Below are 14,085 nucleotides of genomic sequence, written 5' to 3'. Positions count from 1 at the left end.
GCAGCTCCTGGGTGTCGGGCATCACACAGTAGGCAGAAGCTATTTCTGGGAAACCAGGAGCGAATAGACAGTGCACTTCAAATCAAACTCCCGCAAGGGATACAAACTGACTTTTTGCCCATTATGTATGATCCAGTAGGTTTAAATATGTACTAGATTGGTCCCAATTCTTCTTCATTAACATTCTCAAATACTCAAAGTTAATGTGACATATCTATGTTCTGTTATGTTAGTGATTCTAATAAAGCGCACGGTCGTCTGAAGGCATCATGGCACTAGGAGAGATGAGAACAGCCCAATGACATTCAAAAACAGGTGAGTTTTAACCCGCCTTCTAAATTCCAGATAGTTAGGAGTTTTCTTTATGATAAGTGGGAGATTATTCAACAGAACTGCTGCTGCAATAGAGAAGAACCGGCTGCCAACCCGGTCTCTGATGTGCTTTTGAACAACCAGTTGTTCGGAGGTGGTTGAGCGAAGGTGACGAGTAGGATGATAGCGCACGAACTTGGCTTGAAGGTATTCTGCACCCTGACCATTAATGGCACGGTGTACAATGCACAAGGTCTTAAATTCAACCCGTTGAGCCACAGGGAGCCAGTGCAGGTTCCGTAACACAGGGGAGATGTGTGCTCCGAAAGGTGAACCTGTGGCTACCCTTGCGGCAAACGTTTGCAGCCGCTGCAGCCGTTTAATCAGACCCTTGGGTTGGGCTAGATACAGAGAGTTGCACTAGTCTATACGTGATAGAACCATAGCAGCCATCACGAGAGGGTGCAGTGAGGCCGGGATCAGAGGTAATACTCTTCTCAGAATTTTCAGCTGGAAATGACCAGCCTGACAGACCGCAGAGACTTAGTCCATAGACAGGGATGCAGATAAAACCACACCCAGATTTTTCACTTTCTTAACCAGAATCGGTAGAATCCCCAAAGAGGAGGGCCAGAAGGAGGACACCCAGAGTGTAGGATCGGGGGGATAGCCCACCACCATCACCTCAGTTTTGTCCCCATTCAGTTGGAGCCCATTGTTGTTCATCCATTCTCCAACTGCAGTAAGGCACCCCCGCAAGCACGACGACACCTCAGACTGATCAAGGTCGAATCTGATCAGTATCTGGGTGTCATCGGCATAGGAATAGCACCTGATGCCGAAGGAGCGGATGAGACACACAAGGGCCCATATGTAGATGTTAAACAGAATAGGCGACAGGGAGGAGCCTTGAGGCACTCCACAACTGAGGTGACGAGGAGCAGAAAGAAAAAGGAGGCATCAAGGAGGGTCTGAGTACGATCCGCAAGGAACGAACTGAACCAGGCAAATACCTGCCCAGATATACCAAACTGGGAGAGGCGAGAAAGCAGGATGGAGTGTTTGTAAGGCACCAGTCAGTCTGGGGAACCAAATAGTCTCCTAGTAGCTGTTGATTTCAAGTCAACTAGGATCTGCTAGGCTAGAGGAAATTGCTCTCAGCTATGTCGACCCCTGCCTTACAAAGAGCTATGCTTTAAGTCCAATGCAGCCGTTTGGTAACACACTCTGGTGATTTGGAATATCTTTAAAACGTAGAGTAGGGTGTACTTTATCTGGTGTACGTGTAGTTGGATGTACATTGTTGCAAATATAGATTCCTTAAAGTACATGCTCAGTCCCCTTTTCAACTATGTCAATTTCAATTAAGTCATGTCTTCAATCACTTAAACCCTGTACAAAAGAGCCAACCTGATTGGCGCTGCCCACATTTGGATAAAATCGAAATGTGCCCGATTGGCACTGCCCACATTTGGATAAAATAGAAATGTAATCGAAGGATCAAAATAGCGGTCAGCTATTTAGCTCTTAGATACCAACTGCAACCAGTAGTTACTTTTGACTCCCTAGAACAAGTGGAACCACTCACAAATACCAATCCGACCGTAATTGTGTTTGTGCATAAAAATGCCTTGGAAACCTCCACAAAAAAAAATAGATGTTCCTATGCAATGTATACAAAAACAAAAAAACAATAGTTTGCATCTCGTGGAATTTACATTTGCAGGACGCTATATAGAAGCTGCTGATCAAAACGTTATTAAGTTCCCTTACGTTTTATCGTCATGTACATTTAACTGCTTCACGTTTGTACAGCATGCTGCCAGCCCTTCGGGTTATAGGTGTGTTTTATTCAATGTTTAATTAACTTAAATAGGCAATCGTCCTTCACAAACCTTTCAATACTACTCTGGCCCCCTTGGAATGTGCAAAGCACAGGAGATCCGGATCATACTTTCCGAATGCGGCCACTGTCGTGACTTGATTCCAGTCATAGAACTTCCAGTTCTTCCCGCCAACGTCAAAGACATAAACCTGCAACGAGAGAACGAAAAGGGAAGCAGTCAGGGAATGCCAAAAGAACCTTGGAATGCGGACTGTTCCATTGCAGACACTACACTGGCAGAGAGCAATAATGGGGACCATCTAAAAGAATGAATGAGGATGATCGAATGATGGGATGATCAGCTGCATTTCTCCTTGTTGCATCAAGGTGGAACTGTTATTTTATGCACTTTTGTAAGTACAGAGATTACACCACAGCAAGGTGAACCAGCCTCTGATAAGCTTTTCTTTAACTATTTCATTGCTGGATATAAAGTCACACAATGTTGCACTTGTATAGCTACTAATATCAAGTTACACACTTTGGAAATGCACTTTATTTTACTTGACATGCTTAACTGTGTAACTATTTAAGTAGTACATTGCTGGAGAACTTGCACAGCAATATATTTTACAAATTTCAAATGAAAATTCGCCTTACGCCTATTAAACATAGGGTTTTAGAATGTTATGTTTTCCAGAAAATGCATTTTATGCGTTTCAACACTATGCAGGCGATCACCTCATCATCCTTTTAGATCATCCGGTCTAAATGTATATGGCCATGTAATGCTTCTTATTTATATCTGGTGCTGTTGGCAACACGGGCAATGGTAGCGTAAAGCGTCACGGTCTGGGCAGGTTTAACACTGTTAGCACCCGGCTCATTGCCGTGGGTGCTAAAAGTTGTTTTAAAATAAATAAAGGATGTTTCCTTTGATGAATGGGCGGTCACGCACGGGTGGCACTCCTATTCCCCAAAGGAGAAATCAGGCTGAACAAAGATGATAGCAATGCCGAAAAGGGAGGGATTTTGAAGGGCCTGGGCGACTAAGTATTGAATTTTATATAGCGCTTTAAGCCAAAGCGCTTTACATGAAACAACAGGTAATACATAAGAAGCAATTTAATACAAGTCATGAGTCAAATAACCGAGAACAATATGCAGAACAATTTGCCAAGATAATTAGAATAAAACATGGAGTAGGACAGAGCAATTGAGGGAAATAGTAGAGAACTGTCAGGTGGGAGATTGGAGTAGGTGGGATTTTAAGGAGGTGCTGAAAGATGAATAAGAGGTGATGGAGCGGATAGGGAGAGGGAAAGAGTTCCAGTGGGGTGGGGCAAGGAGCTGGAAGGAGCAGAAGCGGGATGGTGCGCATGGTGCAGGTGGGACAGTGAGTAGGAATTGATTAGCAGAACGGAGTGGAGGAAAGGTAGGGAGGGGCGAGATCATAAACAGATTTGAAGACGAGGCAGAGGAAGTTGAATTTGAGTTGAGAGGGAAAAGAGGGCCAGCCTAGTGAGGAGAGTGAAGAGGAGAAAGAAAGCAGCGAGAACGGATGGCAGAATGTTAGAGGGATTTGAGGGGGGCTAGATGTGAGGCAGGGAGGCTACAGAGGAGAGCTGAACAGTAGACAAGTCGAGAAAAGATTAGAGAAGATATTAAGAGTTTTGTGGCGTGAAAGTTAAGGCAAGATCGGATTTTGCGAATGTTCTAAAGATGGAAGCAACAAGCACGTGAGGTAAGAGATATGGTGAGAGTCAAAGTGGAGGCCAAGGTTGAAGGCAGACTTCGGAGATGGGGAGTTGGGAGGTGAGAAAGAGAATGGAATGAGGGTGTGGGGGTGTTGGCAGGAAGGAATAAAACTTCGGTTTTATCAGTGTTTAGGGTGAGAAAGTGGGAGGACATCCAGGATTTGATAGCAGTGAGACAGGAAGAGAGTTTAAGGTGGATGTCAGGAGTGAAGGAAGAGGAGAGGAAGAGTTGGGTGTCATCGGCGTAGAAGTGGTGAGAGACACCAAAGGAAGAGATGATTGGAGGTAGGAAGGAGGTATATAGCGAGAAGATAAAAAGGGCGAAGCACAGAACCTTGGGGAACGCCAAAGTCGAGGGAGTAGGTAGGTGGATAGGGGAGATGCAGCCGCGCCGGGAGACGGCAAAGGAGCGATTGGATAGGTAAGAGGAGAACCAGTTGAGGACAGAGCCTTTGAGACCAAATGAGTAAAGAGTGTCTAGAAGTAAGGGGTGATCAACAGTGTCAAAGTAAGTGGAGAAAGGGTGAGGGGGGCAAAGGTGTGGCTGGGCAAGGGAGAAGAGAATATAAGACTCCAGAGCCTGGTGCACAGGGGAGCAGTAATCAGCTGCCCTGGAACGCAAGCTTATTTCAGTGGATTCAGCCAGCGTTCTATGATGCACCAGATGTTCATGTCTCGTATAAAAGTCTTCTTTCCAAAATTCCAGTCTTTCTCCTTTGCCTTTCCTTGTTTTAAACAGAACAATCCATCCCCCATTGGGTCGAATGTTCCAATAGCAAGAACCAGGTGATGACTGATGACACTCATTGGGCCAAGTACTGGTATGACCTGGTAAAGGCCCTCAGTTTGCTGCATTGTTGCTCTAATATCAGAAAGTCAGTGCAAGATTTTACACAGGCAGAATATTACACAAAGGTCATGATTTCTGTTTTTGAGCTATTATAGGAAAAGGTCCTGAAATACGTAGCTCGATGACACATCCATCTGTACATTAAAAACAATGCTGTCAACCACATTTTGGTACATCTGTATGTACAGAGAGAACAGTTGCCTTAAAGTGCATCTGACTAGTCGGTACAGTTTGCAGTCAGATGAGGTGGTTTGTTTGGCATGTAGGGGTGATGTCATGAGCCCTCCACACTCACCTCCTTACACAGTGTCCAGGCGGCGGAGTGGCTTGCCGGTTCCTCCCGTTGCTGCATTCATCCGGCCTCCGGGTGGACGCCACATTCAAGGGCATCCCTGGCGCTGGTTCCCACGCTTCTGTTTGGGCTTGCCTTGGCGCTTGCAGGCGCGGAGAGTGTTCCGTTCCCCTGCTGGCCGTGCCATGCCACGAAGGAAGGTCACGTGATCAGGAAGTTGCAGCCAATGGGGCTCCCAGAGCGGTCACGTGACCCGGAAGGAGCGACCACGTGACCAGGAAGTCACCTGCAATTGGTCTCCAGACCCAGAAGCACGCAATAAAAAGGGGTTAGCTCTTTCATTCATTGCTTCTCAGCTGTGTTGACGGCGTGTAGCTACTCCTTTACTCCTTGCTTCATAGTTTTTGACCCTTTTGGATTCTGGACCTCGTTACTCTTTTGGATTGCTCTTGGTTTTGGCGCTTGGATCAAATTAGGACTGCCTGCTCATTCTGCCTGGATTTTGGACTGCTTCTTGGACTGCTTTTGCATTTGCCCCCTTGGACTTGGTTTTTGGTGAACTTCCTACCTGCACTGCTTAGACCTTTGGAACTGCTCTCAAGGATTGTCTCTTCCTATCCCTTTGAAACAAGTTTACCTTCCCTCTGGATTTAAGCCTTTACTCCCAGACCCCTTGGACCCATTACGTGGTGGTTCCCTCCCTTTCCTCTGCACCAGCCCACCGGACCTTCAGGGGAAACAGTTAGGTGCAAAACATTCATCGGTCATCCCAAGAGTAGTTGCTTGTCTTGTGGATCTGGCCCAACAAAGTTTCCAAAATGTTTTTCTTAACTTGGAACACATTTTCCTAAGCAGCCACTGATGGAGCGTCTGTTCTCTTTATTATTTTTTTATGCACATGTCTTAATCCCTGTAAATTTTACTTTTATAAAGATGATTTTGTTCCTTCGATGGTCTAATTTCTCTTTCCCATATCCTCCTCCCCAATCCTACCCTTTCTGTCGGGCAAGGCCATGCATCACCAGACCACTATGGTGGTGATGGGCATAGTATAAACATTGGATAACACTACACAAACATATCTATATTTTAGTAATTGTGGACCCTTCAGTTGGAGTACAAAATTACCCCAGATTAATCTTTTGCCAGCTTCTATTGCTAGCATGCAATTTAAATCTCTATTTTCAGTGGTTTTGAGGTGCATGCCATAACTGAGACAAAGGGCATTCATGGAGCGTGCGTCATACACTTCAGTTATACTTACAAGAACTCTGGTGCCACAATTAATTAAAATGAAACCGGCGAAATTCTTGGTTGCAGGTTAGATGAGGGAATTAGACAACTGAATATACACATTACATTGCATCCAACTGTCGCAACAGTCACTCTCTGTACCCCAACATACCCGACACGATTCCAGATTCCAATACTCACCCCCAAGACATCGTTGCTCACATAACAGCCATTATTGCAATGTCAATCACTCATTCCACATCTTTCAGGCACTGAAATCCCTCCACTGGCTCCTCGTGGCTACAAGGATCAAGTACAAGACCCTCTGCATAGTTCACAAGGCTTTCTAGGGCCGGGGCCCGCACTACTTACAACACACTCTTCACAAATACATCCCCTCTAGAGCACTCCGCTCATCCGCCTCCAACTCTCTGAGAGTGAGCCGTTTTTTCAAACAGAAACTTAGGGGTAGATCCTTATCCTCTGGAGGGGCCACCCTCTGGAACAACCTCCCTGCCTCTCTCTGTCTCAAGCCGGATCTCCTGAAATTCCAGAAAGTCCTCAAGACCTTCCTCTTCTCATCGCCTTCTCTCTACCTCTCCCTTGCTAGCCTCTGCTTCTACCTGATACCACCTCCTGCTGTTCAGATAGCTGACTGGTTGCCTGGCTCACCTCAGAACCTTACAGGTTCCAGGCACCCCCACTAGTCCCTGCACTTGCCTTCGGGCCCCCACACTACTTGCAGCACTACGCACTTCCCTAAGAGATATCCCTCGGCACTTAACCCGGCCCCCTCGACCAGGCGCACTTGCCTGCGCCCATCCCTCGCACTTCCTGTATGGCACTTACACGATCTGTATGCACCTTACCCAGCAAGTCATTGTCTGTCGGTTCCTTGGTCTCCCTTGCCCCCTACCGAGCACTGTGTACCTGGATCAATTGGGGTAGTGGCACATTATAAATGTGCAGTAAACTGCTCATATCCCCTCCTTTGCTCACTTCTTGTCACTCACTTGCATTATTGTCAGTTTGTCATGTCTTTTACCCCCTCTCCTACGACCCTCCCTGCTCCCCCAACTACCTGTTCTGTACTTGAATCAGCAGAAATGTCATCCAGCCTAGTATGTTTATTATTACTGTATATCATTCTGAAATTTCCAAGACCCCATGAATGATTGCATCCCATATACTCCTCCCGTCTTGGAGCGCTTTGAAGCACTCGTTTTGTGTATAAGCTCTTTATAAATAAACAATACAATATAAATAAACAATACAACTCCCTCTCCTCATCCCTCAACATGTTGGTTTACAGGGTCCTGTTCCTTCTTTGATTGAAGGCATAAGATAAGTGCCATCACATCTCAAGATACAATAATGATTAATTGCTTTTCATTTTATAAATCATGTCGCAGTTGGCGACCTGATTTCAGAGAAAATAAGCTCATTCATTATTTTGCGCACCAAGCTCTGCACAGCACTTGGGCTTTAGGAAAGCTGCGATCCAGGCTGCAGGCTGAACCCAATGCTTACTTTTATGGAGCAATTTAGCAGATGGAAACTGCAGAGTAACTGCTATGTGGGAGCATGTCTCCAGCTTTAAATATTGGGAGGGAGTCAGGATGCTCCTAAATTAGTTAGCCATTCTCTTATCATTTATTAGCACCATGGGAGGGGGCGCAGGCCGGTCAAGGAGCTTGGAACGTGAGTTGTACGCTCTTGTATGAGCGCACATGTGCGCCCCTCGCCCTGTTTCTCCCTTGTTCCCGCCTTCCCTTTGCCGCCTTCTGCACCCACGAGTAAACGCACCAGGGTGCTAAAGGCTGGGAAATATAAAAAAAGAAGTAAACGTACCTTTCTCCTGTCAAGCGACATCGCATCTGCTGCAGGAGTCCATTCTCAGTGTTGATTACGTTATGGTAATCAACAGTGAGAACATACTCCTGTTGCCTACGCGGCATCGCAGGACAGCAAAAAGGTACGTTTTCCTTTTTTCTTAGTCATTAGCACACGGGTGCCAATGGCGATGGACACCTCAGCAGTTAAGGGACCCTCACTTCACACAGGCGCTTAACTTGGGCAGCAGGCCGTTAGCAACAGGGTCAGCCTGCTGCCTTAGTGTATATATCACCTCATTCCTTCCTCCTCTGTTCCCCATCATTTTTCTATTTCATACCTTTTTTGGTCCCTTTTGCTTGCCCCATTCATTGATTTTCTACTCATTTCTTCTCTCATTTACCTACCAGACCCTATAACTTGCTCTTTTGCTCATCTCTTCTCGGTATCTCTTCTTTCATCTATTCCTTTCTCACATCTCTTGCTTCCTAAATCGTCTTCTAATTCCCCGTTTCGCAGCACAACATTTCTGAGCTCTACATTATGCTCAAACTGCATGTCCTGATATATGATAGGCTTTCATGTGCGCATCGAAAAGGCTATTGTCTGCATTCATGTAAAAGGATATAGTTTGTGTGTGCAAAAAGCTATGCTCCATGTGAAAGGCTGACTGTGTGTTGCTGCAGCTGTACATGTTACCATTTGGGCACCATCTTAATTCGATGACGGCACCAAAAACTAAGATTATGGTTAACCCTGTTATTGCAAGATTCTACAGTCCGGACCAAACATGCAAAAAGTATGCAAGCCTCGTTAAATCAAATGCACATGCCATATGGTCGGAACTTGATAGAAAATGTGCATGCTGACATCTGATTTTCACGCCAAATGTGAATTTTGCTTTCCATTGAAAGTTGTCAGCTTTATAATTTGCGTGGTTGGGCAAAGAAATACATGGAGCCTCTGCCAATTTGCATATATATTGACCAAACTGGAAGTGATACCACAGAAAATGACCTCATATGTAGTCTTTGATACTCAATGGGATGATGGTAAATTACATTACAAAACGTCTCTATAAGTAAACCAAGAGATGAAAATAACACTAATGTGCAGACTAACAAGTGGCATTATTATATATGAAACAGTACCTTGGGTGTGCTTTATTGTGTAGCATACAAATGGCAATCGAATGGCTTGTGGGCACTACTAATTTTTTCATATAACACACAGCAAAATCAAATAATTTGCCAAGGATTACACACTTCAGTTAATTGTGAAGCCAGGATTTCAGATTTGTCTGCAAAATACTGCTCTTAACCAAAATCTTTACAGTTTTGGTTGGTAGAAATAGTTATCTGGTTCTAAAGAATACAATTCAGTATAGTTCATTATAGAGAGCAACCCTAAAACAATTCCCTAGCACTTAGTAAGCCCAGTCCTAAAACGGATATCAATTCCAAAGTAATACTTTTCAGGTAGTTCTACTATGTGATTAGACGATGAGAGTGCCCATGGTTAAGAGTTCAAAAACTTAAGAACGTTCAGGTAAGTAACTCACTCAATTCCTCTACTCTAGGGTAGGCATAGGAAGTGCTCCTTGACCAGTCTACCACCAACTTAAGTCAGGAGAGAAGGAGATAAGGACTGTACTTTAGGACCATGTCCCTCAGAGAACAGGGAGGAAGGAACTGGTATGTTAAGTTACACCCCCTTCAGGGGTCAATCGTCTATGCTTGTTCCAGAGAGGGACGCCCAGGGATTGCGGGTGCAGGGGTAATTTCAGTAACAGGATTTTCGGTTGGTCACTGTACTTGAATCTCTGTTCCAGGCAACTTCCAGCTGAACACCCTTGTGAAGAAGGGATGAAGGCTTCTGCAGAACAGGTGACCCCAGGACACCTCCAGGGAGGGAGGAAGACTGATTGCAACGGGAGTTACTACGGCCAGGCAGCGACAGGCGATCTTCGATGGGCATACAAAAGAGCAGGCATTGCACGGCTTCCATTGATGGAAAAAGGCTTAAAATGCAGGATGTTAGGGAGAATTCTAAGGCTAATGTCCCTTACCTATAGAGTCCACCAGTAGCTTTGCTGGATTTAAAGGGTTTATCTTTTTCTCCTGCTAAGAGTGAGATCCTTTTTTCCCACTCTTAGACAGATTGATAGTGTGTAGGCTATCTTGTGTGCTTATGGTCTATGGGGTTTTTCTAACCCTCATAGGAATCGTAACATGTGCGGTACACAGCACCCTCCGTGCCATACCACAGGGGTGTCGTAGCGACCCCCAAACAGACTCCATACCCTGGGACGGACTACTGTCTCCCAGGGCATGTAAAGTCCCCATTGACTTTACTAGTCAATACTTATGAACTAAACCAGTACAAACCATCTTACTATGGAAGTACTGGAAAGGGTTAATAGTTTTTCCCTTACGTTCATTTTCGAGGGGGTACCGTACAGTCCCTCTCTCAAAAGTTTCTGGCTGGTGGCAGTGGTTACTACTGTAAATATTCGACCGCAAATATTTTCATATGGGATTTTCCCATTGTCCGAGGCTACCAATTTTACTGACAGCCTCTAACTTACCGCCGGTTTATTTTAATTTACTCCGGTAGGCTTTTTTTGCCAGAATTTTAATAATATTTCTTTCTCGTGTCTTTCTCTATAATCCTAACCCAGGTCGGGGATCCTTTGTTCGTCCTTTTGGCGGGCTTCTGCACAGAAGCCCTCCTCTCGGTGCCACTGAGTCTGGGGTAGACAGGATGTGTGAGAGGGGAAATAGGCACCCTGGACAGGGTTGCCTACGCAAACCAAGTCGCACTCTGCCCCGATAGGCTGGGGGGTTCTCCCGCCAGGAGAGCCACCACACTGTGTGAGTGATAGCTAGGCTGTATGAATGGGGGTCTTGCTGCATAAAAGCAGGGTCCTGAGGACAAGACGTTGCCACTGGAACTAAGAAACCGAAGAGGAGAGAAGCTGAAGACATCTGCAACGACTGAACCACCGGTTAAGCCCTGCTGCAGATCCTCACCACTTTTCTCCAACGACTTGAGAAGATCTTCCACTGCAAGAGTCTTCTTCCCTTGAGCTGGTGGGGCCAACCAGTTTGCCAATCGCCTTCCAGGACCTGCCTTGGTCAAATCGCCAGAGCCACCACACTGTGTGAGTGATAGCTAGGCTGTATGAATGGGGGTCTTGCTGCATAAAAGCAGGGTCCTGAGGACTGGAGGACAAGACGTTGCCACTGGAACTAAGAAACCGAAGAGGAGAGAAGCTGAAGACATCTGCAACGACTGAACCACCGGTTAAGCCCTGCTGCAGATCCTCACCACTTTTCTCCAACGACTTGAGAAGAACTTCCACTGCAAGAGTCTTCTTCCCTTGAGCTGGTGGGGCCAACCAGTTCGCCAATCGCCTTCCAGGACCTGCCTTGGTCAAATCGCCAGTGCCAAGCACTAGGAAACTGGATAACCAGGCACCCGTCCACCCGGACCGCGATTTAAAGGAGCGTACCTTTTATTCGTTTGGCAGCACTGCAGCTGGTTTCATCACTGGGCTGTGCAGTAACTCGAACCTTCCTCCTCGATGAGAGCCTCTCTTCCTCTGCTGGATCTCCCGAACTGCAGAAACTGCCAGGAACTACCGCCACCACAGAAGACTCTTCTACTTTAAAGGTACATTGTTCCGCCAGGTCTCCCGTTTTGTTGGGTATCGCTAAAGGTGTTTTAATTCCTTTACTTACCTACTGGGTTGGCCGCCCCTATCATCTAACATTGTTTTTCACCTTCTGCAACCGCCTTTTCGAATTGTTAAACAAAGACTTGACTGCAGCTACTAGAACATTTTGATCTTGGGCACATTGCCTTGTACTATTGACACTGGCACACGCCTATTGACTCTGGCTAAATTTGTTACAACTGCCTTCTCTAGATTGCTTCTCACCTAGAAATGTGTTGGTGCACCTAACTCTTATAACTACCTTTTCCTTCCCTCTTTTTAAACTTGTTTAAGTGCCATTTTGCTTGGTTTACACCTCAGTATTGCATATGCTAAAGTACTGCCTTGCCTAACTTGTTCACAATCTACTTGGGAAGTGTTGGTGGTGTGTTAAAGAGTCTAAACCTGTATAACTTGTCCTTTCCCTTCTTTTTTGAGAAATTGATAGAGTGCCATTTCTGCTTGGTTTTCACTGTGCCGTTTTGCTCAGTGTTCACTCTTGCTCAAACATGTCTACAATTTAAATAGGGAGTTGTGTATACTTTTGACTGATTTAACTTGCTTTAATAATAGCGATTGGTGTGTGAACATCAGAGTGTGCAAAATAAATATATATATATTCTTTTTGATACAAAGCTTTGGTCAGTTGTTTCCTTGTTCCATAGCATTATAGTCCTAATGTGTAAACCCTGAATACTGCTCATCTCCCTCTTGAGATAAGTCTGACTGCTTAGCCACAGCTACCAACTAAATCTTTGTGATACAGACTGGTCCAAAGGTGATTTTCTTGCATATACCTGTAGTCTTAATCTTCTGTAGTGCTCTCTAAGGGAACTGCACAGGATTCTGCCTAACATGGGTGGCAGCGGTGGGATAAAAGTATTGGATTTACATTTTAGAGTGCTGCTAGTACCTTGGTTCAATTAACCACAAAGCGTAACAATCACTAAAAGTTCTTTTTAAAAGAAGTAAAATATGGAAAGCTATAGCCAGGAGATCCTCCTTGTAAATACTGCTGATTATTTAAGGGATCTGTGCAGACAGAAAAGTCTTCCTGCCAAAGGCAAGAAATCAGAATGATTGAAAGATTGTTAGAACACCAAAGACTGGAGAGTGGGGCTGTAGTGCCTGCCCCTCCAGCAAATGTAGCAAACATTGAGGACAATGATGTTGGTAATGTTATTATTGAAGCAGATGAGGAAGAGGAGGATAACAATGTCACCCCCTTTGGCCCTCTGCCTGCTCAAAGGCCTCAACCTATGGCTACTGGACCATTGTCAGGTCCCACATTAAGTCCTGAATTTATCTCTCTAGAAAAAATGAGACTTGGACTTGAATTCAAAAGAATTAGTGCCCAAACTGAACAGAAACATCAAGATGTAAGGCTGAAAGAAATGGAGCTCAATCATGAGCTATAGATGAAGAAATTGTCTTTGGAAAATGCTTCTCTCCCCGAATCCTCTAGATCCTCCAGTCCAAAAAGACCCCGGATGCCTAAAGAGATTGTGGGCATGTATGGACCTATGTTGAGTGTGTTAGATTGGTTAGCTATGTTTGAATACAATCATGGGCTCCAGGACATCACAGGGAATCAGTTGATGCCCTGGTTGTTCTATAGGTTCCCCCCTGTTGCATCTGATGTGGTAATGGAGTTGGGGGAGGTGGATAGGATGGCTTATGAATGTGTGAAACTAGCTTTGATAGCTAGATTTGGGAAGACCCCTTTGCAGTACCTTAAGAGGTTTAGGACCCTCAAAAAGCATGATAGTACCCCTTGGGCTACTTTGGTAAATGAGTGTTTGAAAAACTTAGAGGGATGGATTAAGGGTTACAGAGTGAACACTTATGAAGGAATGAGAAATCCTGTAATGTTAGAGTCTATCTATGATGCCTGCTCTCCTGAGCTACGACAGCACTTGACTGATTCAAAAGAACTAGATTCTAAGAAGCTAGCTAAGGCTGCTGACTTGTGAGTTGCCAACAGGGTTACTCGGGTCACTCAGAAAAAGGATGAGGGAAAGCAGCCTAAGAAAAACAACAAAGAGAATTCAAATAATTCCAATTCCAAGGAGGGCCACAAACAAAATTCTAAGGGTAAGCCACAAGGGAAACCGAATCAGGTTAGTGTACCTTCTGGTCCTAGACCAAAAGGATGTCAGAACAAACCACCATTCATAAAGACATTTGGAAAATGTTATGTTTGTGGTTCAACTGACCATGGGATAGGGGATCCCAGATGTAAGGGTAAACCATCAGGGATCCACA

General features: G+C 45.1%; 1 protein-coding gene across 2 annotated transcripts in view; it reads right to left on the bottom strand.

The window, feature by feature from the left end:
* CTBS (chitobiase) overlaps positions 1-14,085 on the bottom strand; it is a 183,564-nt gene that overhangs the window by 147,393 nt on the left and 22,086 nt on the right. For both annotated transcript variants that reach the window (XM_069641721.1, XM_069641722.1), the window contains exon 2: positions 2,208-2,346. In XM_069641721.1, coding sequence (XP_069497822.1) covers positions 2,208-2,346 — 139 coding nt within the window. The remainder of the gene's footprint in view (positions 1-2,207; positions 2,347-14,085) is intronic.

The sequence above is a fragment of the Ambystoma mexicanum genome, chromosome 1q, assembly GCF_040938575.1.
Source record: "Ambystoma mexicanum isolate Mex_15411 chromosome 1q, UKY_AmexF1_1, whole genome shotgun sequence".
NCBI classification, from domain to species: domain Eukaryota; kingdom Metazoa; phylum Chordata; class Amphibia; order Caudata; family Ambystomatidae; genus Ambystoma; species Ambystoma mexicanum.
This window is presented reverse-complemented; position numbering and strand designations above follow the sequence as displayed.